Source organism: Dryobates pubescens, chromosome 11 (assembly GCF_014839835.1).
Source record: "Dryobates pubescens isolate bDryPub1 chromosome 11, bDryPub1.pri, whole genome shotgun sequence".
Classification (NCBI taxonomy): Eukaryota; Metazoa; Chordata; class Aves; order Piciformes; family Picidae; genus Dryobates; species Dryobates pubescens.
In genome coordinates, this window is record NC_071622.1 from 819,704 (window position 1) to 836,533 (window position 16,830).

General features: G+C 55.1%; 1 protein-coding gene across 11 annotated transcripts in view; it reads left to right on the forward strand.

The window, feature by feature from the left end:
• PACS2 (phosphofurin acidic cluster sorting protein 2) overlaps window positions 1–16,830 on the forward strand; it is an 82,342-nt gene that overhangs the window by 28,101 nt on the left and 37,411 nt on the right. For all 11 annotated transcript variants that reach the window (XM_054165071.1, XM_054165076.1, XM_054165072.1 and 8 more), the window contains exons 2-6: window positions 3,616–3,703; window positions 6,813–6,902; window positions 12,213–12,338; window positions 15,120–15,282; window positions 16,289–16,362. In XM_054165071.1, coding sequence (XP_054021046.1) covers window positions 3,616–3,703; window positions 6,813–6,902; window positions 12,213–12,338; window positions 15,120–15,282; window positions 16,289–16,362 — 541 coding nt within the window. The remainder of the gene's footprint in view (window positions 1–3,615; window positions 3,704–6,812; window positions 6,903–12,212; window positions 12,339–15,119; window positions 15,283–16,288; window positions 16,363–16,830) is intronic.

Here is a 16,830-nt window from a genome sequence, read left to right on the forward strand (position 1 = left end):
ACACTGCACTGGTTAGGCCACACCTTGAGTCCTGTGTCCAGTTCTGGGCCCCTCAGTTTAGGAAGGAGGTTGACTTGCTGGAAGGTGTCCAGAGAAGGGCAAGAAAGTTGGTGAGGGGCTTGGAGCACAGCCCTGTGAGGGGGGACTGAGGGAGCTGGGGTTGCTTAGCCTGGAGAAGAGGAGGCTCAGGGGAGACCTTCTTGCTCTCTACAACTCCCTGCAGGGAGGTCGTAGCCAGGTGGGGGTTGGTCTCTTCTCCCAGGCAGCCAGTACCAGAACAAGAGGACACAGTCTCAGGCTGTGCCAGGGGAGGTTTAGGTTGGATGTTAGGAAAAAGCTCTATACAGAGAGAGTGATTGCACATTGGAATGGGCTGCCTGGGGAGGTGGTGGAGTCCCCATCCCTGGAGGTGTTCAGGAGGAGACTTGATGGGGTGCTTGGTGCCATGGGTTAGCTGTTTGGGTGGTGTTGGATTGGTTGATGGGTTGGACACGATGATCTTGAAGGTCTTTTCCAACCTGGTTTATTCTATTCTAACTTGTTGAGGGTGAGAGTGGTTTGGTGGGATTTAAACCCTGTCTGATTTGTGTCCCGCTCCCCGCTCTGACGAGGACATAAACGTTCCATTGTTGGCTTGTGTGTGTCTGAAGTGCCTTTTAGTACCAGCAGCCCAGCGGTGGGGGATAAAGAAAGCAGATGCATCCCTTGTCTTTGTTAACTGCTTTTGTGTTTCTGGCCGTTGTACAGCAGGCTTTTAATTACTTTTGTTTTCCAAGCAGCAAGTGCTCCACAGGGCTGGGTCAGAGCTCCTAAGTGATGAATGGAAGCAAAGCCCAGTGGAGAACAGAGCACCCGCCTTGTGCTCTGCTCTGCCTGCTCAGAACACCATTGTTTCCTCCCGTACCTTTCTCCTCCTCGAGCCTGGGCCGGAGAGAAAAGGCCTTTGTCTGGGCCGAGAGGCACGGAACAATGCCAGCGTGTTGCCCTACCTCTGCTCTGGGCACCTGGCCGCCGCGCTCCCGGGGCCTGGCCAGCAGAGCGCAGCTGCCCTCCAGCTACAGCCTTACAAAGAAAACAAATGGCATCACAGCCTCCTTCCTCCAGGCCCTGGCCCAGCCAGCCTCTGTGCTTGCTGCCGTGCCGAGGACGCGGAGGGAGAGCTCCTGCCGCGCTCGGCGTCGAGGGCTGCAGCTCCGCCGGCCGCCCGGCGCAGGGACGCCTGCGTGTGCCTCTGCTCGCCGGCTGCTGCTGCTGCTGCAGGCGCCTGCTTTGCCGGGGGGTGCTCAGCCCGTGGCTGCAGGCACGTGTGCTTCCCCTCTGCCAGCCCAGCAGCAGCTGCAGCTGTCCTGCTCCTGCCATCCCTCGCCCCAGGACGGCACCCAGCCCCTCCAGGCTGCTGCCGCCCAGCGCCTGTGTCCCGGTGACGCTGGGCACGGCTGACAGCCCTGTGACAGAAGGGAGCAGAGGCCCAGGCAGGCCTCTCTTTCCCACCTTCCCTGTAACCTCTGTAGCATCTCTGGCCTCGCTGATGCACAGCTCTGCACAGGAGAGTTGCCTCTTTGTCTCGGGTTGCAGGGGCTGATCGCAGGAAGCAGTGTCTGAAAGTGGGCAGAGAGCACAGGTGGTGTGGGCTGTGGTGGGGAGGAGGCTGGCAAGGGCAGGTGTGGGAAAGTGCTTGAGTGAAGGCCATAAATTCAAAGAGGTCTCTTCCAGCTTCCAAGCCCTGTGTGAGAGGGCAGAGCTCAGGGGCAGCAGCAGAGGTTTCTGGGTGAGGCAGGCAGCAGTTGCTTCAGCACCTGCCACTGCTCCCGTCAGGAAGAGCCTTTCCTGCAGTTTTGCTCCCAGGATGATTGTTTACCATCAAGCATTGCAGCAAAGCAGTGCTTCAGCTTCCCTTGTGGTGAAGGAGGTGATGGAGGTGCTCACTGCCCTTGCAGTGGTGACTTGTGTTGCTGGCAGCAGCGTGGAATCACGTGGTTGAGGTGCAGGCTTCAGCGAGTGGCACTTCTGCTGGTGCTGCTGCCTGGGCACACACCAGTGTCCAGTGCCAGCTCCTCTTCTGTGCATCTGCTGCTGGACTTGGCCCCTTCATGAGCAGCCCTGATGTTATGCTTGAGCTGGGAGAAGAAGCCCTCCAGTGGGTTTCAGAGCGGCCATGCCGAGGCCTGCTGACATTCCACGGCAGAGGCTGAAGGTGGCCATGCTGTGGGGTAGAGACCTGGCACGAAGGCAGTGCTGGCTCCTGGCCAGTGGGGTGAGGGATGTCAAGTCACTAGAGCCCACCCAGCAATTTCTCTGGCCTCTGCTTTCCTCGAGCTGAGCTGTCACTGCTTCAGGTTTCTCTTTCCCTGCAGCTTGTTTCCAGGCATGCTGCCTCTGGCACACCAGCTGCTGGCAAGTTCTGTGCAATCATAGAATCAATAAGGTTGGAGAAGACCTCAAAGATCATCAAGTCCAACCTATCACCCAACACCTCCTGACTAACTAAACCATGGCTGCAAGTGCCACATCCAGTCCCCTCTTGAACACCTCCAGGGACAGTGACTTCACCACCTCCCTGGGCAGCACATTCCAGTGGCCAGTTACTCTCTCTGGGAAGAACTTTCTCCTCACCTCCAGCCTGAACCTCCCCTGGCACAGCTTGAGACTGTGTCCTCTTGTTCTGGTGCTGGATGCCTGGGAGAAGAGACCAACCCCCACCTGGCTACAACCTCCCTGCAGGGAGTTGGGAGAGAGCAAGAAGGTCTCCCCTGAGCCAGCCAGGCTAAATAGCTATGGCAGTGCCAGTGCTGTGGTCCCACGCTGTGGCAGTGCCAGTGCTGTGGTCCCACGCTGTGGCAGTGCCAGTGCTGTGGTCCCATTGCTTCAGAGCCTTAACTTAGCAGCACCCAGTTTAAACTTTGCCTGCTCCCAAGCTCCCCGTGCTGGAAGGCAGAAGAGCGAACAGCTTTAACCAGAACAATGTAGCATTGCCTGGGTGAGGAATGTGACTTCCTTGCATATGTGTGGCATGTGAGTGCCAGGGCCAGAGGGCACAGCTCCAGGCCTCTCTTTTCTTGGTCTTTTTTCCCTTTCCCATCAAAGATGCCTGAGCCACTTGCATGCCCTTTTGTTTGGGGGTGAGGAGGAGAATGTGTGGGTTACCAGAGGAGGTGGGAATGAGCTCTTTGGGTGCCAGGAGTTTGAAACTGGAAAAGCCAACACTCTGGCAAGGCTTTGTAGACAAGTTTAAAATTAGTCTGACCTGGAGCTCTTCTCTGGCTGGAATGTCAGTCTTCTGACCCTAAAGCTTTTGTTCTGACTCAGAGGCAGAGCTCCCAGGCTGTGGTTGGCTGGAAGAGCATGCTGTGAGGCTCTCTCCTGTGGCCATGGGTCTGCATCAAACACAGACCTCCCCCCTGTCCAGCTCCTTGTGTTGGTGAGAGCTTGGAGCGAGGCAGTCTGACGAGGCAGGGACGCCTCACATACTTCTGCTGTCCTTGCCTGCATCAGTGTGTGGCTGCTGCCTGCAGCCTGCCCACCCTCAAACTGGGGCATTGCTGTGTGAAAAAGCTGTTCAGAGCTTTTCCCTTTGCAGACATGACTGTAACTGGTTTTCTTCTGTTCCTTTTGCAGGTTGTGCAGCTTGACCTTAAAGAAACTGGTAGTCTTAAAGGAATTGGATAAGGAGCATATTTCTGGGGTCATTGCTGTTAAAATGCAGGTAATTGCTGCTCACTTCTGGCAAGTAAATGCATTGCTTTGGTAAAAACACTGGCAGAGGCCTGACTGAGTCCCTCAGGGCCTTCTGGGTGTGTGGGGCTCCTGTGATCCTTCCCCCAGCTTCTGCTGAATTGCCCTGCTGTGAGTGCCCAATGTTGTTCACTGAGGGCTCAGCATGAGCTTATCTGTGTGTAAAAATGCTCCTTACAGCTCACATGCTGTCACCTCTTCTCCCTGAGCAGTCTCTAAATCCAGGTCTCATTCAGCTCACTTCAGGGCTTAATGTCTTGGTGACTGGGTCCTGGTTTGGGGATCTGCCTTTCTCTGCTGATAGGCAGCTCTGCTGTCAGGCATCCAAGTCATCTCGTGGCCAGGTGCTTGTCAGTGGATTTGTAAGGGGCCTGTACGTTGTAATCTGGTTCCACCCAAGGTGAATAACCCACTTTACAGCACACATCTGTGACATTTAATTGGGTGCCTCCATGTAGGTCACACTGCCTAGAGGCAGGCTGGGGGACTTGGTACCACAGTGCCTCACAGCATCAGTGCAGCTCACATGCTCCAACCACTGCAAGTGCTGAGGTGAAAGCCTGGCTGACCTACAAGTAGAAGACTACCACAAACCATGCTGAAAAACAGCTGCTTTTCAAGTAAAAAGCCATGGAAACCCCTGCAGGGAGCTACTTGTGTCAGAGCAGTCACACAGTCATCTAGCTTGGAAACTGAGATCCTGCAGGCTCTGTGGTGCAGCTGAGGATGTAACCAACATCCCTCATTGCTGTGAGCAGTCCACCTGGGGTCAGAATCCATCCCTCTGCGTTGGAGGGGCTTTGTGCACCCACAGCAGGGGGCAGAAAGGCAGGGAATTGTTTCACACACCTGGATTGGTGGGAGCCTTGGTCCAAGAAGCACAGCTGTGGGTTTCCAGGCTGTCAGATGCTGCTTATCAGGGCTGACAGCTTTCCATATGTCTGCACTCCTGGATGGTGGATACATCACTGTAAGGGCCTGAGGCTTGTCAGTGAAGGATCTGCATGTAGAGCATGTCAGGCCTGGGTTGGAGAATGCAGTAGCTTTTGCTACAGCAAAACCTTCTGCTGCCCAGGTGACTGCTGTCTACTCACAGCTTTTATGGGTGAAAAGGTTGAAAATGCTGCCCCAGACCTGCAAGGCCAGAGGGAGCTTTCACAGGTGGCACTTGCCTGTCTGGGGTAGAGGTGAGCTGTCTGACACGGGACCTGAGCACTTCTGCAGTCCTTTCTACACCAGGGCAGATCCCTGCAGAAGTGGAAGGCAGGAGGACTTGCCCTGGCTGCCCTTTGGGGTGCTCATCTGCCAAGTCCCAGGCTGCAGCTCACATCCCCAGGCTGTTCTTCTGCCTTTGATGTGCCCTTTCGGTTGACCTGGAGGTGACAGTGGTTGGAAGGTCCTGTGGCTGTATTCCAGAGGGTGCCTCACCTTGGCTGTCCCTTGTGCTGGATCAGCAGCCATATTTCTCTGTGGTGTGCAGTTTGGCAGTGGGGCAGTGGCACTGCAGCTCTGGGGCACAGGCAGGTTTGAAGCCCTCTCACTGAAAGGCCTTTCACAGCGGGCAGGTTACGGTGCTGCTGCTGACGAGCTCTTTCGGCACTGGGGTTCCTGACAGGGCTGTTGCTGGAGGCTGCTGATCCTGGACCATCAGATCCCTGCTCTGTGTGCAAGGCCTCCCTGCCTTTGCTTGGGCAGTTGCAAGAGAGAGGTGGCAGGACCTGGAGCCCTTCGGGGGGAGCTGAATTCAGGCCCGATGGGAACATCCGACCTGCATTTCCCCGTGGCTCCTTGCAGCCTCCTGAACAGCCATGTTCAAAGAGCTGTCAGCTGTGTGCCCAAGCTGTTGCTCTCTGTCTGCTGCAGTCTTTTCCCAGCAGCTGTGTTTGGGCTTTGAGCTTTGTTGTTGCATAAGGGGCAAGGCAAGATCACTGCCATGAGGAGCTTTGCCCCAGTGGCACAGCTGCCGCTGCGGCCAGCGGCGAGGCTGGCTGGGCTTTTCCTGCAGGCATGCTGCTTTCCCTGAGGGAGAGGCACTTGGGCTCCTCACACTGCTCTGCTCTCTGTCTTCTGGCCAGCTGGAGCTCAGGTGCCTTGGCATTCCCCAGCGGAGCCGTGCGGGAGCGCAGGCGCTGCTGCCGGTGGCTCTGGGCGCGGAGGGAGGGGAGGCAGGGCTGGAAGTGGGTCTCTGCTGCTCTCTCAGGATGCTATTTGAGGCTGCTGCTGGCAGACAGGATTTTCCTTTGGATGTGGCTGGAGGTGTTTGCGCCCCCAGTCTGTCTCTGATTCCCCAGATGCTGCCTTTTTTGAGCGCTACAGTTCTGTGCCTTTGGGAGATCAGCCTGCCTGGGCAGAGCCAGATCTGCAGCATCAGCAGAACGCTGAGCCAGGCACCTCTGAGACTTGTCACTCTTTGAACAGCACAGAAGGGTTTGCTGGTCAGCAGTCAGTCAAGTTTCCCCCGAAACGTTCCCTGGAATGAAATGGCCACGCAGGGAGCAGCTCACGACTGGGTTGGCGTGCAGCAGCCCAAACTCAGTGCTGGCTTGGACTTGCCCTGCAGGGCTCTCAGCTCTCCAGACCCCACTAGGATGCTGACTGCATAGTCTTGGTTTACAACCCAAGTTTCTGTCAGCTGTTTGAGACAGGCTGAAATCTCCACTTTGCCCAGGGAGGGATGTGTGCAGGGAAAGGAGAGGCCAGCCTGGCGTGGTGAGGCTGGAGATTGAAGCATGATGCTGCACTCTCCAAACCCAGGAGATTATGGGATGTGTACCTCCTGGGCAGAAGGGAAAATGGGAGGCTTTTTAACTTGAGGGGTGGGGGCTGACTCCTGCCTTTTGCACACTGGGGTTTGGCAGGAAGGAGAAAGCTGCCTTGCTGTAGGTGGAGGCAGCAAATATGCCCAAGCCCCTGCTGGCAAATCTCTGCTTTTCCTCTCATTAATATTTCACAGAAGCACAGGGTCAGGCCCATCCACTCGCTGTGGCAGTGCTGCTCAGTGTTTCCTGGTTGTCAGTGGCAGTGCTGGGGTGGGGGCAGGCCTGGCTCCTGGGAGGCTCACCCTGGGCTTTGTTGTGCAGGGCTCCAAGCGCATCCTGCGGTCTCACGAGATCGTCTTGCCCCCGAGCGGACACGTGGAGACCGAGCTGGCACTGACCTTCTCGCTGCAGGTGAGCTGGCATGGGGCCTGGGGGGCTGCCATCCCGGGGGCAACCAGCCAAGTGTGGCAAACAGGTCTGGGGAGGGTCTTCTCTCCCTCTGCTCTGCCCTGCTGAGACCACAGCTGCAATCCTCTGTCCAGTTCTGGGCTGCCCAGGTCGAGAGAGACAGAGATCTGCTGGGGAGAGTCCAAGGGAGAGCCAGGAGGATGCTTAGGGGACTTGAGCAGCTCCCCTGGGAAGAGACTGAGAGCCCTGGGGCTGTTTAGTCTGGAGAAGAGAAGGCTGAGAGGGATCTGATCAATGTCTAGCAATAGCTGAGGAGTGGGGATCAAGGGGAGGGGGCCAAGCTCTCTTGGGTGGTGCACAGCAATAAGCCAAGGAGCAGTGGAGACAAAGTGGAACAGAGAAGGTTTCAGCTCACCATGAGGAGAAACTTCTTTGGTGTGAGGGTGCCAGAGCCCTGGAGCAGGCTGCCCAGGGGGGCTGTGGAGTCTCCTCTGGAGCCTTTCCAACCCCACCTGGCTGCATTCCTGTGCAGCCTGCCCTGGGTGATGCTGCTCTGGCAGGGGGGTGGACTGGGTGAGCTCTGGAGGTCCCTTCCAAGCTCTCATGTTCTGTGGTTCTGTGACTTGCTGCCTTACAGTGAGCAGAGGTGCAGAGTGGGTCAGAGATGACCCTTCCAGTGCTGCCTGAGGTGCTGGTTCTTGTGACAGCCCCAGCTATTTCTGAAGAGCTCTCAGAGCTCCTGGCTTCATTCTGGGCTGGGGGCAATTTGAGCAAAAATGGCCCAGATGCTTCCAGGGCCTGGGGAGGGGAAAGCCCACTAAGAAGGCTGCCATAGAAACCCTTGGAATTTTCTTGGGCCCAACCCTGCCTCATGGGCATCAGATCTCTAGTCCTGGCTTGTCTTGGGGGGAGCAGGCAATTTGCAGGTCCTCAGTGCAGTGGCACAAAGGTTTCTGGATTGCCTCTCAGCAAGGGGGGCCTGGAGCCCAAGGGTGCTGGTTCACAGTGCTGGGGCACCTCCCTGGTTGTGCATCCAGTGTTTGGAGCCCAGCAACATGAACATTTTGCTGTAGTCCATCCTCCTGGGGTAATGGCTATGGCAAAGCTGAGCTTGATGCATCTTCTTTGCCCTTTGTTGCCTTTGTGGGCACTGGAGGGTGGCAGCCATGGAGGGTGGCATGAAGAATCAGCCTAATGGAAGGCTGGAATGGGACAGGAGAGCTTCTGATTTGGAGCTGCTGAGAGAGACACTGCTTAGGGAAGCAGGAGCAGAGCACAGGCAGTAGCTCCTGGCTCCAGAGCCATGGGAATAGCTGGGAGCTGCATTTCATTGGTTCCTCTTTTCCTCCAAGTATGCTGCCCTGGAGCTACCTCCTGAGCAGGGAAATAAGATAAATAGAGGCTGGCTTGCTACCAGCAAGAGGGAGGCAGGGTACTGCAGACACTCAGCTGCATTCCTATCTGGATTATCAGTGCTTTGGGAGTATTGGTTAGGTCCTGAAGTCAGGAGTTTGATCTGGTAAGGAGGAAGGCTCAAGTGATGCTGTGAGATGGACTGGTTGTTTCTCAGGCCTGTGCAGACTCCAGGCACATCAGCTTTCCTTGCAGACAGATGATAACCCTGCTGCTGCCCAGGCAGGTGCACAGCTGGGGGCTGCTTCTGATCCTCTTCTGGTGAAGCCCCCAAACTGTTAGCTGCAGCACTGCATCTCCCTTCTTGTGAACAGGAGCAGCAAAGCCACAGGCCAGCAATTCATGGGTCCTGGGGCTGCAGCTTTCCCATGCTGGCAGCAGAGCTGTGAGAGGAACTCCCTCTGCCAGGCCTCTCAGCTAGGAGCAAGGTTTTCTGCAGGTCTTTCTGAATTAACTGGGAATGTGTGAGGTGGTGTGGGGTTTTGCTCTGGGGACTCAGAGCAACGCTGCAGCAGGACACAGAACATTGCCTTTAACTCAATTTCCCTTGCAGGGGCTGGGAACTGAGCCAGAGCAGGGAGAGCAGTGATGTGTGTGACACTGAGCCTTCAGAAGAGCAAGCTGGATGCAGGGATGTGCTGCTGGGCCCTGCTGCAGGAGGGATTGGTGGGCTTGAGTGCAGTGAGGCCTGGGAAACCTTCCTGAAATAGCACAGGAGGATTTTTAGGACAGATTTATTGTTACCTAATTGGATGAAGACTGGGAGGCTTCTCCGAGCTGGCAGTGGCAGCTTAAGCCAGATGCAGCCTGAATGTGGAGCCTGGGATATAGCTGAGAGTGGCAGAGGGCCACGAGGCAGAACCATGAGGATGTCAGAGCACAGCAGGTCTCAGTGTCTGCCTGCTGCACTGTCAGCTCTTCAAACAGTGTGCCTTGCTTTGTGCTGCCTGTCTGGATTTGCAGCTCTCCTGCCCTCACAGTCACTGCCTTCTCAGCTGCTCCTCCTGGGTGGAATTCTGGGCCTTTGCACTGAGCTAAGCTAGCAAGGTGCCAGTGCAGGTTGGCACAGCAGCCTGCTGTCTGGCAGGCCTCTGCTTGAACAGGAGGGAGGAGTTAGCCTTTGCTTTTGTTACATAGCTGGGGAAAGGCTGGAGCCAGGGATGGGTCTGATCCCTGCTGGCTAGGGCCAGCCCCATGGCAGCTTTTGTGGCAGGTGAGCTGCCATCACCCTTACTTAGCTGGAATGGCTGCTGCTGGAGAGGCTGAGAGCCCTGGGGCTGGTCAGAATGGAGGAGAGACGGCTGAGAGGGATCTGATCAATGTCTGTCAATAGCTGAGGGCTGGGGGGCAGGAGGCAGGGGACAGGCTCTGCTCAGCTGCACCCTGGGACAGGACAAGGGGCAGTGGATGGAAACTGCAGCACAGGAGGTTCCAGCTCAGCATGAGGAGGAACTTCTGCCCTGGGAGGGTCCCAGAGCCCTGGAGCAGGCTGCCCAGAGAGGTTGTGGAGTCTCCTTCCCTGGAGCCTTTGCAGCCCCATCTGGATGTGTTCTGTGTGACCTGTGCTGGGTTCCATGCTCCTGCTCTGGCAGGGGGGTTGGACTCAATCTCCAGAGGTCCCTTCCAAGCCCTGACATCCTGTGAGCCAGTGTGGGTTGCACAGCATCAAGTGAAACTCCCCAAGATACTCCAGGCACAACACTGCAGCTCTGTGGAGCATTAATTCCTATGTCTAATAAACCTTTCCAGATGGAAAGCAGCACTTCACTAAGGCTTCAGAAAGAGTGTCTTGTCTTGACTCTCTTCTGGTGAGTGTGATGATGCCTTCTGCTCACCCCTTGGAGGTGTCTCGGGGTGCTTGGTGCTCCCTCCCAGAGCCTTGTTCCCAGACGTTTAGAGCCCAGCTGTTTTCCTCTCGGCCTGTGTCGCAGACTGAATTACCGAGCCGTTGTGGTGGCATCGTCCTGCAGAGCTGACAGCCCGTGGCTGCTGTTAAAAATAACCTGCCTGTGCTCTGGAGATGGCTCAGCTTGCCTCCCAGAGCCCTGCCTTTTGATGGAGGAGATGAGTGCCTTGCCTTTCTGTTGTGCCCCCTGTGAGCGCTCCTCAGGAGTGCTCAGGCAGCACCCCTTGGCAGAGCAGAAGCCTGCAGGCATGGACCTGAGCTGTCCGGTTCGGTCCCTGAGCGTTGTGCGCCTTGGAGTGAAGCTGCCCTGGGACCAGGCATGGCACTGGACTTTAGCTGCAGGCTTGTGCTTAAGGAGCCTTGCTGTGGCCCAAGAGCTTTGAGCTAAGAGTGTGGAGTCCCCATCCTGCTGCTCTGCCAGCACATCAGAGAGCCCCAGAGTTCAAGTGGGTGCCAAAGGTGCCTTGGGCTTTTTGAGCCCCTCTTGCCTCTCCCCTCTGACTTTCTTCCAGCCTTGTTTAGGGGTGCTTCAGGTCTGTAAATGCACAGAGTCCATCTGTGTGTGATGCAGCTGTCAGTTGCATGGGCTGGTGCTGCTCCCCTCTGCAGGCCTGCCCCCTGGAGCAGTGCACAGCAGGCCTTGCCCTTGCAGAGCAATCAGCTCCTCGGTATTCTGCTTGGTTGTGTGACTGCTGCTCCCAGCTCCCTGCCCAGCAGCCAGGCTTGCTCTGGGCTGCACACTACCATCTCAGGGCTTCTGGTAGCACTCAGCATTTGTATTTATCAGGTGTTGTTACTTTTCATAATGTCCCAAGGGAAAGGAGAAAAAAAAGGGCCAAAAAGAAAAGCTGTAGGTCTAGGCTGCAAGAGGAGCATCCAGAGGAGCATCCTTGCCTTGGGTGTGCCCTGCTTGAGGTCCCTGCAGCTGGGCTCTCCTCTCTGCAGGTTATGGAGGGCTGTGCATTTTGTGTGCCTGCAGCTTCTGCCCCCTTCACCTCTCCTCTTGAGATGAGTCTGCTCCAGGTGGCTGCTGGATCTTTTCCATTGTGTGGCTTCTTCCTCCCACAACAGAGTGAGCTGAGCCCTGGGGACTGACAGTGCTCTGAGTATCCTGGCAGAAAGCAGGACCTGACTGCACTGATGCAGATGAGCAGGGCCAGCTGGGGGAGCAGGCTTAGCCTCACTCTTGCCCCTGCTCTTGGGGAGTGCTTTGGGAGGCACACAAACAAATGTGTTTCCTTGTGTAGCACATGCCTTGGAAGGATTTATGACTGCAACATAGTTGGGTAGCAGGACAGAGATTTTCTATACTGACCTTGAAGTGCAAGCACTGAGCAACAGAAGTTTGAGTGTGCAAATGCTGGAAGCCAGTGAGAGCTGGCAGAGCCAAGTGCCTGAAGGAGACAGCACTGCCCTGGGGAGAATCACAGCATGACTGTGCTGTAGCAGAAGAGGTACCAGCAAATCCTGGGCCTCTTCATAGCTGTGCCTCCCTTTGCTCCCCTTTCACAGCACAGTAAGCTCTGAAATGTGGGCAGCAGCACTGGGAAATGTCCTTGTGCTGGAGGGAAGGTGGTGCTGTACCAGGAGGGCAGGGGTCCTTAGCTGCCTCTGCCACTGCATGTGGTTTGCTGTTTGCCCAAGGGCAGGGCAGCACCGCTGGAGCCCCAGTTCTGGGCACTCTCCATTTGCCTCTTGGGGAAAGTGTCTCCTGGAGGCTGTTCATCTCTCTAGAGCTGGGCTTGGGCTCAGCCCTTCTCAAACTGAACAGCTCCTCTGTGCCCTTGGAATGTGTTTCCAGAGTGCTTTGCTGGGGCAATGAGAGCCCAGAGCTGAGCTGTTGGGACAGAGACGAAGGCTTCCTTGGGACTGTCCAGAGTGCGAGTTAGCTGTAGGCACCTCTGGAGGCCTGGGGCTAATCCCTGGGAGTGGAGCAGCTTGGGAGATCATGTCAGGAGGTGTAATGATCTTCTCCCTTGTGTTTGCAATGGCAGTACCCTCACTTCTTGAAGAGAGAAGGCAACAAGCTTCAGATCATGCTGCAGCGGCGGAAGCGCTACAAGAACCGAACCATTCTGGGCTACAAGACTCTGGCTGTGGGCTCTATCAACATGGCTGAGGTGAGCAGCATTTGAGAGCATCTCTCTTGACAGAAGTGGGCAATTGCCCTTCTCTTCCAAGCCACTGTTGTCACTTTCCTCATGGAGAAGCACCTGGCAGGGTTTCCTACAGATGTCAGTGGCTGAGCAGCATTCACAGGGCAGTGCTCTAACCAGGTGTTATCCTCAGGGGGAGCGTTGGACATTTCCTGGGCAGCATCTGGAGAAGCTTCTGAGAGGTTACCTTATGATGCAGTGAGGCTTGTTGTGCTGTTGTGGGATTTTTGGAGGTGGGGGGGTCCAGATCACAAGTGCAGAACAAGCTGGTCAGGGTCACCTGGACAAGCCTAAGAAACACTGAGGCATGGTTTGCTGTGCTCTGTGCCACTGTGTGAGCTAAGGGGCAAGTGTAGGCTCTCTCATTTTGCTGCAACACCCTTAGCAATTTTATTTCTTGGCTGTTGGTAATTTAGCTGGAGTTCTGGCCATACTGGTTGGACTTGGTGGTCCTGAGGGTCTTTTCCAACCTGAATGTTTCTGTGATTCTGTCAGAATAAAACTTTCAGATTCACACAGAGTCACAGAATTGTCAGGGCTGGCAGGGAGCTCAAGGATCATCTAGTTCCAGCCCCTCTGCCATGGGCAGGGACACCTCACACTCAGTGTGAAAGTGAATGCTGGAATCAGGCACAGACACATTATTCACTGAGGCTCTCTGGGTGGCTTAGCTCCACGCTTCATTATTTCATGCCCTGCTTAATCCCTGCCACTTCTGTTTCTGAGCATTTAGAGGTGGGCTTAGCTGTAGCAGTTCAGCTCAACACCAACATTTTTCATCAGCCTGCATTCTGTCAACAAATCACTTCCCTCCCAGACCAGCTGCTGTTGTGCTCTGGTGGATTATTGCTGTATTAAATAATTCTTTACTAAGACCACTCCTTAAAGTTGCAGTAAATGGTGAACTCCCTGGTGGAGTGGGCCAAACTCTGATTGGTGCTGCTGCAGCTAACATTTTCCCTCTCCTGTGTTTGGTTTGATTCAGAACTGGAAATCAGCTGCTGCTGTGAAGGCAGCAAACATGTGGGCCTGTCTCATGAGACCCCTGGGTGACCTCCTGAGTGCTGGGCATTTGCTGCTGCTGTGCCACGTGGCCTCTCTGAGGTCTTGCTGTGATGTCAGCTGGCTGAGGTTGGAAGGTCAGAGATTGTCAGAGGTTCAGTGTGTTAGGAAATAGTTCTGCTCCAGCTCATCTGGAATAGTTCTGAAATTGGAGACTTGAGCACAACAAATTTTACAAGCCTCCCCCTCCCCTCCTTCCCCCTTGGTGGTTTGTGGTGTACTGACCCCTGAACAGCACTGACACAGTCAACATTTTGCATGATGAGAATAGTGAGAAAAAGTTCTCTTAGCTGTTCAAACAAAGCAGTTAATTGGGGTTGTGAGTCTGGGCAGAGTTGAAGAGCAGATGGGCTTAGCTGCTGCTCAGCTCAGGTCCTTTTGAAGCCACCTGAGGAGCTCATGAAGCAGCCTGGCACAGGTAGAAAGCTGAGGTGCAGGAGTGGGGAAACACTTCCTGACTCTGGTGGGGTAAGAGAAGAATGTGAGGTTTAGGTTCTGGGGAGAACCCTGTGAGCTGCAGGTGGCAAAGGAAGGAGAAACCCTCACAGGCATGGAGGAATAACAGCAGGCACCAGGACAGGTTAGGAGTTGCCAAGTCCTAGTGGACAGCAAGTTCTGCATGGGACAGCAATGTGCCCTGGGGGCCAAGAGAGCTTCAATCCTCTGTCCAGTTCTGGGCTCCCCAGGTCAAGAGAGACAGAGACCTGCTGGGGAGAGTCCAAGGGAGAGCCAGGAGGATGCTTAGGGGACTTGAGCAGCTCCCCTGGGAAGAGAGACTGAGAGCCCTGGGGCTGTTTAGTCTGGAGAAGAGAAGGCTGAGAGGGATCTGATCAATGTCTAGCAATAGCTGAGGAGTGGGGATCAAGGGGAGGGGGCCAAGCTCTCTTGGGTGGTGCACAGCAATAAGCCAAGGAGCAATGGAGACAAAGTGGAACAGAGAAGGTTTCAGCTCACCATGAGGAGAAACTTCTTTGGTGTGAGGGTGCCAGAGCCCTGGAGCAGGCTGCCCAGGGGGGCTGTGGAGTCTCCTCTGAAGCCTTTCCAACCCCACCTGGCTGCATTCCTGTGCAGCCTGCCCTGGGTGATGCTGCTCTGGCAGGGGGGTGGACTGGGTGAGCTCTGGAGGTCCCTTCCAAGCTCTCATGTTCTGTGGTTGCCTTGTTTTTTGTGACCCCCTGCTTCACTCTCCTGGCATGCCAGCCCCTCTGAGACTCAGGGGCCAGCTCTCTGGGGCAGGGTTCTTTGTTTTTTTGCTTGAGGAAGCTCTTTGCAGCTGCATCTCACCAAGAGTTTTTGCCTTTCCTGACTGCTCTGCTGGGCTTTAACATGAAATTAAGTTCCTTAATCAGGTGTTCAGAAAGTTGGTAACCTGATGATTCAAATCAGTGCTGTGCCATGGAAGCAAATACATAGTAATGAGGCAGTCAAGGACTGTGCTTCAAGGATCAGGTCAATCAACCATCAAGCTCAGAGCACTTCTTCTTTCCTTCCATTGCTTCCATGTGTAGTTAAATGAAATCTCAGCTGGCATTGTGTGTTGCCTGCATGTGGCTCCTGCACTGGCAGGATGCTGCCTTCCTCCTGTGCTTGGGAGCCTGCAGTAACTGTTAACCAACTCCTGGAGTGTGCAAATGGGGCAAGTTTGAATACCTTGCAAATTGTTCTGCTGAACTCCTGTGCCAGGTCATGCAGCACCCCACAGAAGGTGGCCAGGTTCTGAGCCTGTTCAGCAACATCAAAGAGGCTGCAGTGAAGGTAGCAGAAATCTGGATCTTCTCCTTGTCAAGTCAGCCAATTGACCATGAAGACAGCACTATGCAGGCCAGCCAGAAAATCAAGTCCACAGGTAAGAGCTAAGAGTACAACCACATGCTCTGAGGGCCAGTGCCTTCCTGAAGTAGCTGGAGTTAAACCTCACCTGGGCTTAGATGCATCCTGGGGCAAATGAGAGCCAAGTCATGAAAAAAATCCCACTCTGCAAACCTCTTGCTGTATAATGCTCAGGGATTGCAGCAGGAGTGGGGCCCTGAATTCATGGTCAAAGCTTCTCCAGCATGTGACTCCAGGCCTGAGCCATCCAGCCAGGGTGAGTTGTCTCTTTGCCAGTGCCCTTCCAGCATTACTGGTAGGTGTGATGAGAGCCTGTAGCTCCTTGCCAGCCTAGCAGTCTTGTGTTCAGAAGATGCACATTTAAGCTACCTCTCCAACTTCTTTTTCATTCCTTTGGGTGCTCTGCAGTAAACCTCATGAGCTTAGATGAGACCTGAAAGCCTGCAGCACGTTTTGCTGGGGGTGATGGTCTGACCTAAGCCCACCATGCTGTGCACTGTTTAGAGATGTCACAGGGTTCCTGCTCATGACAGCCTTTATGTGCCACCAGCCCTCTGCTCACTGCTGGAAGAGTGGCCTGTTGAAGGTTGTGTGTGCAGGGGTGTCAGTGTTGTTGCCTGAGGCCAGGCTGCTCACCTGCAGTCATTTTAATGAGGGATTGAGGCCCTCATGGGGTTGGCTCCTCTAAGCCAGTCATGCCCATGTCCCTTACAGAGAAACCTCTCTAATTGCTGCTGTCTCCCAGGTTGTTCTTTCCAGGGATGGTATTTTGAGAAGCTTTAGCTGTGTGCTGGTCCTTCCAACACCTCTGCTGGATGTGTTTCTCTTTGCTCCTTACCTCCAGGCATTTTCCATCCCACGGGTTCTAGCCCAGATAGAAGGCAAACTGGCAGACATCTCCATGCCTGCCTCCTCTCTTGATTTGTGGTTGTTAGTTGGCCTGCTCTGCTCCTGAGATGAGACTGTGCCCCCTCCCTTGAAGGAGTTTGACAGGATCTCAGCCCTCTTCCCTTGCCTTGCAGACAACTATTCCGAGGAGGAGTACGAGAGCTTCTCTTCCGAGCAGGAGGCCAGCGACGATGCCGTGCAGGGCCAGGTACTGCTTAGGGCATGGCTTCTGCTTGGGAGGCCTTCAGCAGAGCTCTGTGCTCTCAGGGTGTGCTGCAATCTGAAAGCCTGCTCCTGCAGCTAAACCATGACAGGGGGAGGCTGTCACCAAGTGTCTGCAGTGGCAGGAGGCCTGCACAGTAAACCCTTTTCCCTCCACGATGTGATTTATTGTTCACATGTTTGGGCTTGAGCTCCCTTGACACACTGCAACATTCCATCCTGGTGTGTTTCTCTGCTCAGTGGGCAAGGCATCAGCTGATGGCTTCTGTAAAGCTGACTGGGTTCAAGGAGTCCAATGAGATCCCCGCTGCAGTTAAAGGACAGGTGGGGTCTGAGTCAGTCTCTGGTCTTTAATACCTTCTGCAAAGTAGTTCCTTACACAGACCCCCCCTGGCTAGATGGGAGATGCTTCCTGAGTAGCTGCCTTCAGACTCTGGCATCACCTGCCTTCCAC